The 19159-nt window shown below is 38.3% G+C and overlaps 2 protein-coding genes across 3 annotated transcripts in view; both read right to left on the bottom strand.

Moving 5' to 3' along the window:
• slc2a9l2 (solute carrier family 2 member 9, like 2) overlaps positions 1-5142 on the bottom strand; it is a 97884-nt gene extending 92742 nt beyond the window's left edge. The window contains exons 1-2 of one of the 2 annotated variants that reach the window (XM_063473152.1): positions 5056-5142; positions 110-189 (exon numbers count right to left, since the gene is read on the bottom strand). In XM_063473152.1, the coding sequence (XP_063329222.1) occupies positions 110-172 (63 nt within the window). In that variant the 5' untranslated portion in view covers positions 173-189; positions 5056-5142. Of the gene's footprint in view, positions 1-109; positions 190-3595; positions 3915-5055 lie in introns of those variants that run through there. The other variant, XM_063473151.1, reaches the window with a different exon arrangement.
• A 2004-nt stretch (positions 5143-7146) lies between these two features.
• Positions 7147-17927, bottom strand: wdr1 (WD repeat domain 1). The gene is made up of 15 exons (XM_063473150.1): positions 17897-17927; positions 16286-16407; positions 15588-15678; positions 14564-14711; positions 14056-14236; positions 12965-13042; positions 12798-12878; positions 12149-12382; positions 11426-11513; positions 10705-10861; positions 10376-10463; positions 10142-10252; positions 9812-9985; positions 9559-9703; positions 7147-8046 (listed from the first exon to the last, which is right to left on the bottom strand). Exons 1-15 carry the CDS (start codon positions 17910-17912, stop codon positions 7940-7942), a joined length of 1821 nt encoding a protein of 606 aa, XP_063329220.1. The 5' UTR covers positions 17913-17927; the 3' UTR covers positions 7147-7939.
• Positions 17928-19159: the final 1232 nt, after the last annotated feature.

Genomic DNA, 19159 nt, shown 5'->3' with positions numbered 1-19159 from the left:
CAGGGCTGTTCCTCCATAAAACAAAGACATGATTGTCTATATTATAACATTTTTCATGCCAGAACAACACAAAGAAGTACGTAAGAATCAGTGCCTTAATCCGACTAACCTTCTTTTTAGAGTTGTTAGTGCTGTCATCTTGGTCAATCTGATCATCCTTTTGTTCGTCCATGTTCACGTGTCAGCGACCTTAAATGAGAAGGCCATGTTATATCATATGAGATACGTTGTCTATATGGAAAGGAGACGGGACACATTTCACAACGAGGATGAGGAGGAACCGAAAACTAAGTGAAACGTGCTGAAAAGGAAATGACCTCTTTGTACGGACATGCAGAACATCTTTGCAAGCCAGAAAGCAAACTGGCTTCCCTCTTGCAAAAGTGTGAAATGTTACCCCCAGCTTGAAGTTTTGAGGGGATTTTACCCAGTTGCTCAACAACAGAGTAATACTGGTCTTGATTTAAAGTGCACTTTAATGTCGTTTTCTACTGCTAGACCAGCTGACTGATCAAAGACTCAGTCTGCCACCTAGTGGTTATTAGAACAGCAGCACTGGGCAGTGGAAAACTGGTAGGGTTAAATAAAAAAATACAGGAAGTTTTATCCACCACATGTTACACGGTACTGAAAGAGGGAAAAAGAGAACTGTACTTTTTATGAAGCTTTTTGGGGATTCTGAACAAACCAAAGACAAAACCAGAAAGAAGTAATTCATGCAGTACTGATAGGAGTTGATATTGTATAGCACTCCTCTCTGACTTCAAGGTTAATTACATTTTGCATTCAGACAGTTTCTGAAAAGTAAATTAGTCTCTGACTGGATGCAAATGAAAGCCAGCAGGACTCTGAGTCACAGGGAGCAGGATCAAAACCCACAGCTGTGGATTGAATTCTTAAGAAGACGTGTGACAGATCAGATTGTTCTCATTTTACCTACCTAATTTTACCCAAAGGATCACTGCAACTTTTTAATTAAATCAGCTGTTTGATCAGGAGGTCAAATTAGTGATCTGGAAGCTATAAAGTAATAAATGTGATTAATTTTATTGCCAGCCTGAGCGGATGATTTATGTTTACGGTGTATCTGAGATTTCTTCAACAATAAATGGCTGTAAAGGCTAACACTTTTAGCATTTTGAAAGTTTATCAGGCATGAGACAAAATTCATGAGGTAACTATATCTGCAATAGGAAATGTGCTCGTTCAAGCATCAAACGAGTCCGCCTTGTTTCAGAAGACGTTTTTAGTTGGTTGAAACAGTTTGTACAAGGACTTCAAACTGTTTGCTTTTTAATGATGTTCTGCACTGTTGGAAGCCACCCAGCAGATAACAAGCAAAAACATATCCACATAGTGACCCTTAGCAGTGTGACTGTTAGGGTGTTAGTCTGAGATTCTACACCATAACTCTCAATTAGTGCAGTGCTGTAGGTGAAACACCACCTCATCAAAGCAAAATCTTTCTCCAGCTTATAAAACCCAGACCCCATGTAGTCTTGAAAAGTGGCTTTCAAAGATATGCACCTTGCTCCACGATTTTTGTATGCAGTACATCCTATACCCAGATAAAAAAATTTAAAAAAAATCAACCGCTGTCAATAAATAAAGTTATGCTGTCATATATATAACAGAAAAGTAACTTAAAAGGGGACATGTGTAAGCCACTTTCTTTGCACAATAACACACTGCAATGTAGCAATCTGTAGACAAAGACAACTTTACTGGACTTGTTCAGCTCTGTTAAACAAAGTTTGGTCAAACAACACAAGTCATGGTGTTGTGAATATAGTCAAAATATCAAAGCCCACCGTGGATACATGTAAGTCAGAAATGGTACAAAATTTTTAACAAAAAGTATGACTGTGGGCATATACTTACCAGCATTCAGGCAACGTATCCAGTGCATACAAAGAGAATACTCCCCAAATATTTCCCAGACATAACTGTGATAACAGAACTGAGAAATGATTAACCTTGAGTTCTTCCCTCCCTCTCCATATCTGAGATTAGCCACACTGCAGATAAAAGGAACAAATACGCCGCATGTGTATTAGCTGGTATTACTGCATAACTGAGACACACAGACGGCAATGACTGATCTGTCTACTGTCCTGTCTTAATAAGAGCATGAACAGTTTCATGAGGATGGTGATAACAATTTATTACGCTTGATTAACTTGCAGAAAGAACTCTTCCTCGAAAAAGGGGGTGGGGGTTTAGATGAAACCCATTTTTCTTCATTAAAAGGCGTATTAACCAGCAAGCTGCTCCACAGTATGAATTGATTTTAAATAAAGAATTTATGCCGTGGGGAAGAACAAGAGCTGTGAAATACACAACAAATGCACAAACAGACCGCCTACATTATATTCTATGGTAAACTCAACAACCGCGTAAAACACTGCACAACTGTATCGTGGCACAAGCAGCTTCATTTTTCATTTTGCTGCAGTGAAGCACAGGTGTACTCCAGGAACTGGTGGCATCACTCATAGATGTGATTACAGGTGTTTAAAGTCTGACTTCCAACTGCATCCACATGTTTGACACTTTGAAGTTCAAAGTTCAAAGCAGTGAAAGTCAGGTCTTCAATCACTAAGTTCACTTCTCTGCATTTGAATCGGACACAGTCGGTAAAATGCACCCAACTCCTATACGCTGTGGGATAGCAGGTGCACTGGCTATTTTATATTTTTATTCACCATTCAAATCACTACTGAACTAATTGGGGGCTTTTCTCGTTTACTAGATAATTTGTTAGCTCCCCTGTGTTGCTTGCTTTTCTAGGTCAGTTTGGGGTACTTTAGATTTGGGTCTGTTAAGTAGTTGGGTAGTTATGTTACATTGTTATCCTATGTTGGCATTACTGCTTGAGTTTAGTTTGGTTTATTTGATCTCTTCTAAGGGCCCAGAGCTACATCGGACTTCTTGCAAACTCTTTTTTTAATATTCATTGTATTAACCCTAACCCTCTAGTATATTCATATTCAGAATCTATTTATAAAGATTATAAAGTGATAATACTGAAAAGGCATTGTAAAAGCATGACTATATTGTGTCTCTTATTTGTCACATAGTACATTCAAGTCAAATAAGGATTTCAATATTATGCAACAGAAAGTTATAATTACAAGACACAAAATTGCCGTTATGAGCTCTCCTGATGAAACAAAAAGTTCTGATACACTAGGTCATAACTATAAGAATAAGAGGTCACAATTAGGTGAAATAATTTTGTTTTTCGACATAAAGGTAAGGATTTTATAAAAACAGACAGACTTGCAGAACAGTGTCCTCTTTCTTCCATAGCCCTAGGTCTCAGGGTCCACATCCATACCCACAGCTAGTGACTCTCACATGTCTTTGGACTGTGGAGCAACTAGAGGAGACACACACCGGCAATGGGAGAAGCAAAAGTCATACAAAGTCCAAACAAATGAGAACCAGGAGACTCAAACCCGGAACACGCTGCAACTCACTGAAATCATTTAAGTACCATCTATTATGTTTGGGGAAAAGGAACATAAATCTTCTCCTTCATTTCATGCATGGAAACACTGCAGTCAGACAACATCAAGATCCTGGAACTCACCATGAAATTTGGTATATAGTACATCCCATCCAGGCGCTGGAAATGCAAGGCCTGAACTCGCAAATGTACAAATACCATGCTGATAAAGGCTTGTCTCTCGAAACATAAGAACAATGAAGTGTGGTCATCCGGCTTAACCATCACACCACATTGTTCAGCCACATTCCTAGAACTTGTGTGAGAATGAGGAGCAAACCATTCACGAACACAATAATCCAAAGTCCAGAGCAGACCTAGGATGACAGAGCGAGACCACTGGCTGTTCAGGTAATGTGAACGTTCAGATGAAAGTATTCCACAGAGACATGTCGGAGGCCAATGTGCTATCAAAAGCAGCAACAACAATATTCCAACGCCAAAAGGAAAAAACTGATTCTGCAGGCAGAAAGAACCATGACATGCTGCAGTTTTATAGAGCACAACAACTTGGTGTTTAATCCTTAAAAAAAAAAAAAAAAAACCTCCTCAGGCAGCTTTTTCAATGGTTTCTTTATTCTCCCTCAACCTCACAGTAATTACATTTTTAAACAGCTTGTGACAACTATTTATAATGCAAACACGTGAATCACATGACTTTTTTTTAAAACAAAACTGCAAAGTACAGGCTCTACAGCAGCAGCACATGGCTGAAGGATTAAGCAACAACTCTTTTTTTTCTTTTCTTTTTTTTGTTTTGAAAACTGTCCTAAAGAAACATTTGGGTCAATAGCTGCCGTGGGAAAAAAGATACTGCTGAGTAATGAAACTCGGGCTTGTAAGCTGAACACCCCCTTTGGGACAGCTTTTCTCAGCTCGGGAGTCTAGGTAACACAAGTATTAGATTGCCTGGGGTGTGTGTGGACCTTTCAGGAGGGGAAAAATCCATAGACTGCGTCAAACCTCTGAATTCATACTTGAATTTTTATTTTAACAACAAAAATATTGAACCTAGGATGTCTTGTGTATTTTATACATTGCATGTTACACACTGGGGTTAAAATGTGCTCAGTCAAAGTGTACTACTGCAATAATGTACAATATAATAAGATAGATATGGATATATTAAAATAAAAAACAGCAGATAAATGGACTGGATCTTTTATTCATTCATAGATAGATAGATAGATCGTGTAAGACTGCCAGTTCAGTAATACTGCCCCTGGTTTACATCTCTTCATGTGCTCTGGTAACTCGGTAGACAGTTAAAGCCACTCCAATGTCGATTGTGCCAACAACACAAAGTTCATGTCCTAGCCTTGTTTTATCTCTGAGATCATTCTCTCTGGTGCTTTCTACTCCACTGACTTCACATAGTTACGACAGAAAATTGTTGCTACTACTACAATGTCACTGTCAACAAAGCATTTTTCCACAAGTGGGAAAAAACAGGAAAGTTCCCAAACGTTCCCATGACGACAGCAGCATTCATTTTGTAAAAAGAAAAAATACATAAACAAGCGTAAGAGAGAGAGTAAACTCACCAGATCCTCTTAAGAATCTTTCTGTCCAGTGCCGGGGTTCCCCTGCCGATTCAGAGAGTAGTCATAGGCACATAATTAAAAAGTAATCATTATCACATGAGCGTCTGCTGGATAACTTAATTTGCTGAAGCTGGACATGAAAAGAGAAAGAACACGGCTCAGACAGGAGCTCAGTCAATCATTGGCCTGATAGCATTACATAATGTTACTGCTGGAAGAAAATAACGATTTAACAAGCGCTGACCTTTGAACATCTCTTTACATCAACAGCACTTTACATCATTTTAATCAACACATTTCCCTCACTGTCCTTGTTTTTAATCTCTCAGTATAGTATTTCACTTGCCTTTTTATTTGCCTTTCTCTAGCAGGTTACTTTAAGAAGTCCAGCTGAGCTCCTTCTCACTCCAACACAAAACCTGTTTGAGTCAAGCTGTTTCTTTCTTAAACTGCTTTTTCTAAAGGACACCTTGCTGTGTGAGTACGCTGTGAACTTGGAAAATAGACAGATCATTTTTTTCACCCCTATGTGCTAGAGACACACGGGCCTACTTTACAGATGAGGATAGAATTATTAGCCCGCCTATACATTTTTTTTCCCAAGTGCCAAACATCCTAGTTTTATTTTTGGTGGTTACATTATTTAACTTTGTGCACAGAATCAAAATTATTCCACTAAAACTACAATGGTCAAAATGATTAGCCCAAATGATGTTAGTATCCTTTTTGCTGTTGTTAGGTGTTGTTTTCATGTCTCAAACACACCTCTAGAGTAACCCCAGTTCATTCTTCGTTGTCAAATCTCTCGAGCTTCTCCAGATTTGATGATCTTCTGATGTGGACCTTGCTCTTCAGTTCACCACACAGATTTATGTCAGTTTACTTTGGTCTTTAGTTCTTTACCAGAAGCGATATATGTTTAAGGTCACTGTTTTGATGGAAGAAAGCATACACTCACTCAGTTTTGCTGCTGACTGCTTGAGGTTTTTCTTTCAAATATTTCACATATGCTTCTGCTTTCATGATTCCTTCCATCTTGACAAGATTTCCAGTTTCAGACACACTGAAGCATCCCCACAGTTCTTCTGCAAAAGTGCAATTTTTCTTAGCCTGCAACGTCACAGTCCATTCCTGTGCAGAGTTCTAGTGATGGTCTTAAGACTGCAAATCCTGACTTGTCTAAGTCAATCACTGGTGTCTTGGCAGTTATTCTGGGATCTTTAGACACATCTTTCACTAGTTTTCTTCGCAGAGTCTTTGATATCTTTCAGTTTTTTGCCAGGCTTGTTCTGTACTGTGTGGCTCTCTTTGAATTTCTTGAAGATACTTCTCACTTCAGTTGTCATAACCGTGTTTATGCTTCGCTTTCCTTTGTAAGCATCAACAATTCTTTTTCTCAAGTCTAAACTTTTTCCTTTGTTTTTGACATAATGCTTTCTCAAGTGACAGCTCAAAGCCTCCCTGAAATGCTGTGTGTAAATTGGAACATATCCATCAGTTTATCATTTCAGTTGTTTGTGCTATGGCTCAATAAACAGTTTTCAGGGAGCTAGAATTTGCCTGGTATTATTTTTTTACTTTTAATGATGTTCTGTAATTTTTAATTAAATATTCCATTGCACATTAAACAAAAATCTGTTCTAACTATTGCTATAATAATGTGTTTTTATTGGTGCCATGAGGACCTCTAGGCAAGTACCATCTGCTTCTATTATACTAAAGAGGGTAGACCTTTTATTTTTTCTTTTTTTTTTAAAATCAAACAGCTGAATAAATAATGTAAAATAATAGGGATGTGTAAATGGTACTACAGGCCAGAGAGAAAATACGTTAGGAAACATTTCAATCACCTCTGCTTTGTTATATTTATGAAAAAAAAAAGAGACTGGAAATTATTTGAATCATAAACGCCCTTTAAAAAAAAAAAAAAAAAAAAAAAAAAAAAAAGTCATCGGCTCCGGTCACTCAGGAGGCCCCTCTAAGTAAACATCTACAGTTCAATGTATTCATGTTTGCCATGAAGCTGTGCTGAAAACTCTCAGTTCGGTCTACAACTCCAGGTGTTTAAAAGGATTACTGCGTGACAAGAAAAATGCATAAAAAGTTTTATTATTATTAATAATAATAATAATAATAATAATGATGAGTCTGTTCCACTTTGTAAGTGGATGCATAAAGACATAGAAAAAAAATTATGAGAGACAAGCAATGAGAGCCCAGACAAACGCACAGCAACAACACCTTCAACTAAACAGGCAGCATCTTGATTGTACACATACTTCTCTCGGTTCCTATTATTGCTCCCCAGTCCAACAAGAAGAAATGTGAACCACAAAGTATGAAACCTAGGACAAAGCCAAAAGGCAAAGACTCACCCACCTTAAAACTTTGAAAATAAAGAGTGACAGGCAGTTGCAGTTGGAACCAGTTACAGCTAATTTCAGGAATGTAACCAACAGGTTTCATTAATTGAACAAAAGTATGTTGGAAACAAAATAAAAAAAAAATAATAAAAAATATGATTATGGTTCTTCCTTTAAGCCAGAAAGCATTGACCCCAACCACAGTTTATACCCATGGAATGATGAGCTCACTAATATTTTTTTGGGTCCATCATGCTTAAAGTGCTGTAAAAGCACACATTGTTACACATTTCCTCTCTGTAAGCTGAGGTTATTTGCATTAAACAGATCACATGTGGTACCTTTTTACCTTTTTCACCGCTCAAAATCATTTACAATTTTGGTGTTTATAGACAGCATTGAACACTTTTTAGACAGGGAAAATACAGTTAAAGGAGAAAAAAGAAAAGGGGAAAAAAAAAAAGATTCAATTCAACAGTAGTCCTTGTCCCTGGAGATGTGGATGTTTGTCTGCTTGAAGCTCAGTATGTAATAGTCCACTGCTTGACGCTGGCATCGTGGGAGGTGGTGACCAGAGTGTGAGCATCTATCCAAGCCAGGCCGCTAACGTGGTGCAATCGGTGAGCGTCTGCAAAGACATCACAGCAATTTAAAAAAAAAAAAAAAAAAAAAAGCCATCTTCAACTAAAAGAACTTTGGTTTACTAAAAGTTTAGTTTGTTTAACATCCCATACTGACTGAGATGTGAGTTACAATTCTTTAAGAAATCAAGCCTGGTTTTGCTCCTAAATTTTAAGAAGCAGATTCAACAAACTGAGTTTATAAGTAAACTTTGTAACAGTTTAGGACCATTTCATTTATTTTTACCCTCTTTTCAATAATTGTTCAGTAAACATTTAATATTAAAAAGCTTATTCCTTATTGAAAATAAGAAAGAAAAATAAAAGGTAACAGTCCCGCTGTGTAACTGCACCCAGACAGATGCAAACCCTAATTGCAGATCCAGTTCAGAGTCACTGCTATCTACGATGACCAGATGTCTCTTTGTGGGACTGCACAGCATTTTTATTCCTTCTCCTCACACATTTTCACTGGTTCTGCAGGACATGCACTTTTTTTAAAGTCTGTCTTGTACTCAACGTATATAACGGAAAGACATCAAAAAGGCGCAAGCAGTTTGCTGATAATCATGAAAGCTACCATAAAGAAAATGAAGTGTCTGTATATTCTGACAAGTAGTTTGTCTTTTTTGATGGTTATTTTTCAGTTTTAATCTCCAAATGTGACAGGCATTTTCCATCACTGTGACTGATTACAGTACAACAGATCATTGATCAGTGTGTTATGTGTCTGATTTAAACACTGATTACTACAGTAACACACAGTATATATTTCAGAGGAACTGGGTGACGGACACCTGCATCACTGTCCAGAAAGACAGAGACTAGAGTTTTATGAATAAGCCATGAATCGTAATCCTCATCTGCTTCCTGGAAGAGGGCCCTGATCTGTAATGTCTTTATTATGGGTCCATTCAGCCAAGCATCAGTTCTCATTTTTAGTAGTAGAGTCTGCAGTTTCTGTGAGATTTATACTGCACAAAGCATTTGTTAGAAGTCGCCACCCAAACAGCTTCACAGTTCAGCACTGAATCTACTGCAGTCACAGTTACTGCTGATCCAATAAGCACATTCAATACTAAGTATTCATATGGTAAAACAGAGGGTGGCTATATTTTAAAGCTGTCACAGAACATGTGACGTAAGCCACTTAAACCATTCATTTATCTGAAGAACGTATACATGTATGAATCACTTATTCAACAGCGAAATATTTTCGAGAATAAAATTTCCTCTGACAGTTCCCAGGAAAGTTGTTTTGGGGTTACTTAACAGCATTTGGTTTTCTAACAGCTTTTGCTGTGCCCGGTGTAAAAATCAGACCACAGCTGTAATAGTTTTTGACGGTTTTGAAAACGATGCAGGTTTGTTCAGCTGAACTGTAATCAGATGCAGTTTCTTCATGGTTCCATGAAATGAGCCAACAGCAAATGTATAAATTTAGCTGAGCTATAGTTACTCCAAGTCTTTTTTAAAATCACGCTTAGATGTGTTGAGTGTGGATTGCTTGCGAGACCGACCTGGGATTTTGAGCCGCTGGTCTGGATCGCTAACCGTCCAGACGTACACCAGCATGTCCATCCCACCAGTCGCAAAGTGCTCGTTATCGGGTGACCAGGCCAAAGTCACAGGTTTGGCATGGTGTCCATAAAACTCATTTTTAACCTGATGGAAAAAAAGAGGCAACCATAAAAAAACAATAATTAATATTAAAAAAAACCCGTAAGAGGCAGCAAACAGAAGACAGGGTGATTAAGAAAGGCAAATATTTACCGAGTAGCCGTCTGCCACGTTAAAGACAGTGATAACCTTCTTGTCATCAATGGCAGCCAGATAGGCGCCATCATTCGAATAGGCCATGTCTGTAATGGGCCCTTTGACCTCAAGAGCTTTCCCCTCATCTTTCAGAGTGTTGCCCTGAACTGAGTACAGATGAACTTTTCCATCCTAAGGAGAAAGAAAGAAAATGAATCCAGAGTCCAACCAAGCTTTTCTGTGATAGCTATAGTGTGTTTTTATTAAATGGAACCAACAAACAAACAAACAAACAGACAAACATTGACCGAATGTATACATGTGGCGAGATTATCTGTGTCCACTTACTGCTCCGCCCACTGCAGCAGTGGTGCCGCCAGGATGCAAAGCGCCAACCTCTGCTTCATAGCCAAGATTGTCCAATGTGAAGACTTTCTTCTTATCCTTCACAAGGACAATCTACAAAGAGCCATGAATAACAATGCTGTCATTATTCCACAAACAAAAATCACCAACCTTGCAAGTGCAAGAATGACTGGACCTGATTTATGTAAGCAGTAATGACTGAAGCAAAGACATTACCTGCCCAATGCACACAGCCAATGACAGCCCACCTGCTGCTACTGACACACTTTTAGGCTGGAAATCCATCTTCACCACATCAGAGGCACTAGAAACCAACAAAAGAGGTTATTTATGTGAGAAGAGGAAGAAAAAAAAAAAAAAAAAAAAAACCACACACACCTCTTCCTACTATGAACAATTGAACTGTAAGCATGCATTAAAGAATGTACTTTCTTAGCCTTCCACCCCATCCTTCATCTGATCAAGGACAAACTTCTGTTTACTAGACCAAATTTAAAATAATTAATAAAATGGCTCATTCATAAAGCCACATCATGGCCCCTCACCTGTACTCCTTCTTGCTGATGCTGGTGTAGCGCAGTGTATCATCCATGCTGCACGTCACCAACTCATTAGCTTCATCAGTCACGATCTTGCTAACCTGGTTGCTGTGACCTTTTCCTGAGAAGCAGTCGTTCTCTCCAGTTTCTGCATCCCAGTAATGTGAGGGATAAGTTAAGGAACGTTATCAATGTCTGCAGTTATTCTATGCAAATATGCAAGTCTGAGAAATGCCTGCAAAAAACAAAAACAAAAAAAAACTGAAAAATTGTTTTGTAACTTGCGTCACTATTCAAATAACAAAGCTCTCTAAAGAGTGGTAGATGGGCCATATTTTTATTTGTGGTTTTTTTAAGCAAACTATTAGAAAGTTCTGCTGCTTCAGGTTTTAAAAATGTAACTGTTCATTTTAAAAAGCTCAAATTATTTCAACAATTTGATTTTTTTTTTTTTTTAATTTTGATTAAAACTCAGCTCCTGCACAATATGAATCAAATCTACATTGATTTCTATCAATTCAATTTGATGAATGAAAAAAGGGCACGTTACATTATCACTACAGGTGTGTAATGACCTTGTGTTAAATAGAAAAACATCGCAAACCTCTTTTATATTGAAAACAATTGAGCAAGATTGGAGCTTACATGCAGGACAGGACACCTACGCATGTCCCACTGAGTGACCTTTACAGTCATTAGCAACAATCAGTAACTGTTGAAAGGATATTTATGTGTCCATCGTGACTCCCTGAGTAGATGTACGGCCGCCCTTCATTTTTGTGAACAGTCACACACTGGATGGACTTGGTATGACCCTGTAGAAAGAATACGCACACATTTGGATACATGGAAAGGTACACAAGACATTAACACTACAGTATTGCATCTCCACACAAATGAAAGACGGCATAGAGAACTGAAAACATTCATCTTTGTAATAGCCACAGCGCACATTTAGATGCTTCTGTGAGAAGTTTATGTAATGACTCATTTTCCTGTCTTACCTACTAAACAACACAAGTGTATGATGGATACATCAGGAAGACGTGTCACAAGACCCTTCTAGCCTCCTCACACCAACACCCTCCATGTCTAAATGTTGAGCACACTGCTCTTTCATCACTAAAAACTAATTTCTCTTCCCATTTGAAAACAAAAGAAACTTGTATGAAAACAAGCAACTCAGTAAAGCAGGGTGGGCAGTGTGCATTTGCACTCTTAGGCATGCAGTTTGAACCATCGCTATGCAAATATTGATGGCGATTTACATTTAACAGATGCCAAGTTTTGTTTTCAAACACTGTAGAAAATGTTTCTACTATGACACTTTAATTTCCATAGTATTTCAGAAGCTCAAACACAGTTAAAAACCTAACAAAACTGCCATTATTATCATTTTCAAATCACTGATTCTATCCAGAAATAGCATCCTTTAATTCTTGAGGCTGACCTTGATTGTGCGTATGGGCCGGTTAGGGTTGTTCTTGTCCAAGTAGTTGATGTATCCTGACAAGGAGATGCTGAGGAGGTGGTCTTTCTGCCACAGGCAACCCAGCTGCTGGTCTGTCACGTCAGAGCCCAGGTTGAAGGTGGTGACAGCCGTGGTTGCACCGACATCCCAGAGCTTCACGGTCTTGTCCCCTGAGGCAGAGATCAGTTGAGAGCTGTCAGGGCTCCAGCTGACCTGTGGGCGAAAAAACAGAAACGTAATATGTCAGAATGCACGTGAGCAAAGACGGAAATTCTGTAAGCACTGTTTGTGCAACCCATGAACGGCCATTAAACAATAGAAGAAAACACACCAACGGTATATGGAAAAGAAATCAAAGAAAAATGAGAAAAGATTAGTAACTCGAGGACAGAAGGGTTTATAGCGTACATAATTCCTATTGGCACATAATTCCTCTAGGCAGACTGCCAAATCTGATTATAGTTGGCTCTCCAGAACAACAAAAGCCATTCATTTAACCAACTGACTGTAAGTTAACATTGTAGCAAAGAGGTAAAACACTAGGACTGATCCGTTAAACAACACAGACTGTTAATGTACCCATCCATATTATTCACTGGAGTTTGTTTTTTAACCTAAAAACACTTACAGCATAGATTCCTCCTTTGTGAGCCTTCTCTCCACCAAGGGAGCCAACAAGTTCACCAGTTGTTCCATCATAGATGAAAATCTGTGGATATTTAATAAAAACAATTAGGTATACATTTTGCTTAAAGTCATTTTAATTTTAGGTTTCACATGATAACAGACACTTACCTGGCCATCAGCACCAGCTGTAGCAAACCGACTTCCATCTGGAGAGAAACGAATGCAGTTGACAAACTGGCTGTGGTCCTTTGGGTGGAAAAAAATTAAAAAGAAATCAACATAGAAGTTAGCTTTATGGATCAAATGAGTGTTTGATTTTGACACATAATATTTGGTCTTGTGCACAAATGGAAACCAAACATTGAAAGTATATCCAGTATTTTCAACAGTTGTAGCCTTAACATAGTCTCAAACAAGTGAGGAAGGAAGAAGCACACACACACACAAAAAAAAAAAAAAAAAAAAAAAAAAAGACTGCTTAGTCATCTTCATGACCGACAGAAACTCAGTCCTTCCTCAATTGAGACCATCATGACTGACCAGTACGCAGGCTTAAGGAAAACAAATGGTTTCCTTAATTTTCTTTTAACCATGTGTTATAGGCAAATTTAAGAATTTAAATTTACCTATGACACAAATAGCACAGGGTTCATGTGCAGAGCAAAGACATGGGATCAATAGCTGTGAATACAATTCTTGTTTGTTTGTTGTTTTAATTTAATAACACCCCACTAATAAGCCAATAATGCAATTCTTAAAAGGAATACAAGGTGTAATTTACTTTAAAATTTAACAAATATATCCACCGTTTTATGTACCTTGACCAACTAGATTTTATATTAACTTCAAATAAATTAGTCTGCAGTACACTTGGTGCCTGGTTGTAGGAAGCAGCTCACACTCTCCAAGAATTTATGGGGGATGTGGATTATGTAATATGGAAACAGGCAAACAAGGCCACATTGTCAAAAACCAACAGAGTGTGGCAGATTTGAGATGGCCAACAGACATTAAAGCCAGAGAAAGTTGGAAAGCTGAAGGACAATGCTTTGTTACCAGTGCATGTCAAAGACAACATTTAGCCATTGGCTGTTCTGAGCACTTTAATCCAGCACATGTCAGCAGATCATCTTTTCTCTAAGATTTGTCCAGCAAAACAACAGCCAAGAAAAAAAGAAACAATCCAGCTTAGCTCTAATTACTCTGGAACAAACACCCCTTTACTAAAGCTCCTCAAATTGCCAACAAATGCAACTCACCCGTAATGTGAACTTGAACTTGAAGGGAGGTCCCTCAAAGAAGGAGGAACAGGTGTCGTCACTGGCAGTGGCAAGGCGGTAAGGGCGCTTCTGCCTTATGTCTACACTGTTAATTAATTTTGAGTGGCCAGAAACCTCTCCCACTGATGAGCCAGAGTCCCACAGGAACACTGCCCCAAACCTACAATGACAAGTGAACACCGATACAGTTGATCCAGGTTTGAATTAGAGGAAGAAAGGTATGTGCTAGAAGGTTTAGATTTCCTGAGCTGCACAATAGTGATGTAAACAGTTTTTATAATAAAAACAATTAATAAATAACATTGGTCCTGCAAGTGCACAAACATATCACCTTGATATCTAAAGCAAACCGTGGGTTTGTGCCACGTGGGAATAAATCAGCGTGAACGCTGTAAGAGAAGTTTCTCATGAGACAGTTGCCATGGTTGATTTTAAACTATGAATCAATTTGTAGCCAGTGTAGTGCACAAAAAATCCTGACACTCACTTCTCTCGTCCGTCCCCAACAACAGCAATCCTCTTGCTGTCCTCTGTCCATGCAATGTCCTTCACCTTCCCTGAAATCGGGGTGTACTCATACTTGAGCATGTGTTCCTTCTGGGTGGTGTCCCAGATACGGATCTTTCCTGATGCATCTAACGGATATAAAAAGCAACATGATTACATAGCAGTCACATTATTGTGGCAACTATGAGAATACACAGTTTTACCAGGATTTTTGCAGTGACTACTGATAAAATGTGGCTTGACCTTCATTATGGTCCAAATTCTACACAAAATCTGACAAATCCATTTAAAAACATGTTTTAATTTAGCACATCTTAAGTAATAACTCACAATGCAAGCTGGAAAAAGTAAATTAAAGTCAATTAACCTAATAACATCACCAAAACCTACTTGGACTCAGATGTTTCAGTTAAAGCCTTGTCCCTAAATGTCCATAAATCACAATCTACTCTCCCTAGAAAAACTGGTTCATGTGCACTGTGTCCTAACAGCAATTTTCATAGGAACTTAGCAAGGAGCATTACAAAAGTGCATGAAACTGGAGGAGATGTGCATAATCTGCAATTTGACAGGATATCAGGATTGGTGCTACACTGTTGGGAGTGAGGATTCTAGAAAGACTACAATATTCATTCAATAAAGTGTAAAAGAACCTAAGGGCAAGGGCAGAACACCACTACAAGAAACAAACAAAAAAACAAAAAACCACCCACACACAGAGCTTAGATGCTCAGTAACACTACTGGGATAACTTTTTGATGCCAAAAAGACAAAAATTGAGCTTGTTTGCAAAAATGGTCCAAGCTCCAAGTCGGCAGAAGGAGTTCACTTTTTTCCTGCATGCACTGCGAGTGGTTACTGGGTGTCAGAAGCACAGCAGTTTGTGTGTTTTTGTTCACTCTAATAGTGTTCATCCTTAATTATGTTTTAGATAAAAATCAGTAAATTCCAGTAGGTTTACAAACTCTTTCTTGCAAATGTTCAAATGTATTTTTCTCTTTTACCTCCAGATGCAATGTAGAATCCACTGGGTGCATACTTCGCAACAGTAACTTGATGGGCATGCTCAGTGTAAATGTCTGCAATAGCTGGGTTCTTAAAAAACACAAAAATGGAATGATTAGCTCACAAATGGCAAATAGGTGGTGCACTACTAAAGCAAGCAGCATTTAAATTACACAGATTTAGATGTATAGAGATGATGAGCATTTTTCCAATTGGTCACTTAAACCCAAACATCTAATCAACAATTAGTGTTGGCGAAGCAAAAAACAACAACAACAACAACAACAAAAAAAAAAAAACCCAAAGCCAAAACAAAATCTAGGTAGAACATTGGTAAACCACAAGCTGAAATCCTTTCCTGAGCTACTTCTAGATTAGGTGCTAACTGACACCATTATGCTAACAGTAATTGTGCCAGCATGCAACTCAGATTTCAGAGAATATCAAGGGCACAATACTGAACACGCCCAAAAATACTGGGTGTAGCAGGAGGGCAACAAACAAAACTAACCACTAGTAGAGTGAAATGGTGTCTTTGATGTGGCTGCTAGCTTTTGATGTTGTACATTTTATGTGGTTATTATTCTAATTCAGTAGATTCTGTCATAGCCGGTAGATTTGTAAATACAAATGAATAAATTAATCAGCATCATGTTGATACAACTTTAAGACTTTTTTTTTTTCTTTTTCAAATTACTTCAATGTTCCTGATGATGACACATTTCCCATTGGTGTAGAGGAAGTTGTTGCCTTTGGGATCACCACCGATCACTTTTGCAACTCCCCTCTCCATCTGCGGGAGACTGGCAAACACACGTTCTGAAAAAAGTGAAAATAATAAAATCAAACATGTGGAAAACATCAATTAATGCACTACAGACAGTGTTAAACACAAATAGAAAAAGTGTTTCACTGCACATCCTTTATCTGCTGGGAATAAAATCTGCCATTTCAGATAGCAGATTTTATTACTAACAGAAGTGTTCTGTATCAACTAGTCGTTCATTAGTCATCCATAGGACTTAAAGTGGAGCTGGTTTCAGGTACCTTACTGATTATCACAGACACTTTGAGCACACGGCCAAGTCTATTCCTATTGGTCTACCAAGCAGTTTCACCCTCCTTATTAAATCCCCTGAACGCAAAGCGTTTTACACTTCAACCTTTAAGGAGTAACAAAAATAAAACATAACTAGATTATGTTCTTCTGTGCACTTCCTCAAAATTTGGGCCATCTTTTTTGACACCAACTATGCTAGAAGACTGTTAAAAGACAAGACTGGATTTGTTGCTGATCATTACATGGGTGATTTCTCTACTTTGTAAACTACTTAAAAAAAAAAAAAAAAAAAAAAAAAAAAAACACAAGTAACTGCTTGTAATTGAAGTATTTGCTTTTGTTTAGTTACACAATTTTAAGTACAGATTATCCATTCAGTATTGTTTATGTTGATGAGTCTTGTTTTATAATAAGTGTACCGATTTTTATATAATTGCACAATTTTAATTATACAGCAATTTCAAATATTAGTATTTAAAATGTTTTATTAGTTATATATTATAAATTTACCAACACTTTGCTTTCCATAATTTTTACATAACATTGTAATAAAGTAAACTAGATACACACTCAGGTCAAACGATGGTCAGGTGAAAACGCACTAGTACACTTTTGCTTGCTCATAATGGTTTTTGAATACATCACGAGTCAATCCTGCCTTATGCAGTAACTACACGGCTGTAACTTGAATGTGCCTTGAAAGACCAAAAAAAAAAAAAAAAAAAAAAAAAAAAAAAATCACTGCCATGTTTTCGCCATTTATATTTCCCACTGATTCAATGAAAAAAAAATGTAGCGTTAAATATGTTAGGACATTCGACCAGCGACAAATGTGTACTTCAGTACTTCCTCAGTGCTTCACTGGCAGACAGCCTCTGTGTGGACATGTCATAACAAAGCAATGGGAGCACAACTATTTCCTGACTGAGGCTAGCAACCTAGCTAACTAAAAAGCCACTGCCTGTGGCATGAAGCGGCTGCACTGAGTGCCAAAACATCTGCACAACACGCTGAGGCTCCCCAAACACAGGTGTGCACTACACCTGCCAGAATCGTTGCATGAGCGGAGCTTTTTTTTTTTGGTCTTTCTTGTGTGGGGTGAAGTGTCAAAATTACGCAGCTATGGGCGAGGCTAGCTAGCTGCTACCTGGATGACTAGCATATCTGCCGACTAGTGTCACGCGAAGTAAGAGCCTTGTTCCTGTTTTTTCCCGCCCTGCTGCTGACACAGAAATGAGACAGACTTACTCAGTTCATACGGCATTTTTTCTCCGCTGCCTCTGGCTTGGCCTTTCTCTTCCAGATGAATGAAACAGTGAAGACAGAAAAGCGCCCGTGGCTTTGCACTACCCTCCCTGATACACAAACACGGAAGCGGGTGCAGCTCTCGCTCTGCCTGGCTTTGCCCATATATAGTAAACTCAGATACCACGCTGAGACTGTCAGCCAGTAACCGTGCGTTCGAGCTTTGGGGATAAATTTTACCTAAATATGGTCTCTCAGGCTCCAGGGCCAAACTAAAGCCATCCCAAAGCTTCACTAATCAAAATGGCCAGGTTTGCCTCATTTTGAGGCATATCATGTGCTACAGCCAGGTCACAGAGCTTTTTTTTACTTTTTAAAAAGATAAACATACAGAAACAACATTTCTAATTCCTCAAGGAATGTTACCGTGTTAGTAAAAAATAAATAAATATATATATATATAATCCAGGCAACTTGTCATGGATTCTAGAAATAGAGTTAAAACTAAAATAAGGAGGTGAGTTTTGCGCAATCATTTGATTGCCTGAGAAGCCTGACTTAGGGTAGTAAAGCTCGCTGTCTGAGACGCACTCCTTTGGGCGCCGTGGATTTGTGATAGTATGAATAACCAAATGAATTGCCCGGAAAGGTAAATGAGGAAAATCTATCTACAGTCACTTGTAACCTGTCTCTTATCTGTAATTCCATAGTGGTGATGTTATAAGCCTGTGCTTATTATTTGCATGAGTGTAGGCACTCACTTGCTTGGAATAGGACTGGGAATCCCCTGACCTATTTATGATGGGTCCATTTGAGAGTGTGGACCTCTGCAGCAGCAGATATAATGTTACAACAATACAGAATTTCAAAACAAGGTAGTCACAGAGCAACATAAGAAAGCTTCGCACGGGGCATGGGAAAATGAACTCATCTGTGTAATTTTGGTCTGAGCATACGATGTGTCCTCTCCCAGGACATTTTAATCAACACACAAATCCTTTATTGCATTCTGGTGATGTTTCTTTTTAATAATGAGAGGGTCATGTTGAGGGTCCCAAGCTCCAACTCAACTCAATGACAGCTCTGTCAGGATCACCTTAACTGAGGGGGTCCTTCAAGTTCAAATTCTCATGTTTGAAATGTTTTTTTCTAAAGCTCGGTTGTTGTTTTTTTCTGTTTTCTGTTTATTTCATTTATTTATTTATGTATTTATTTCAGACTGGCAATGTGATAGCACTGTGACATGTAAGGTGAGAACCAGGTTTG

This window comes from Pelmatolapia mariae, linkage group LG5 (assembly GCF_036321145.2).
Source record: "Pelmatolapia mariae isolate MD_Pm_ZW linkage group LG5, Pm_UMD_F_2, whole genome shotgun sequence".
Lineage (NCBI taxonomy): Eukaryota > Metazoa > Chordata > Actinopteri > Cichliformes > Cichlidae > Pelmatolapia > Pelmatolapia mariae.
This window is presented reverse-complemented; position numbering and strand designations above follow the sequence as displayed.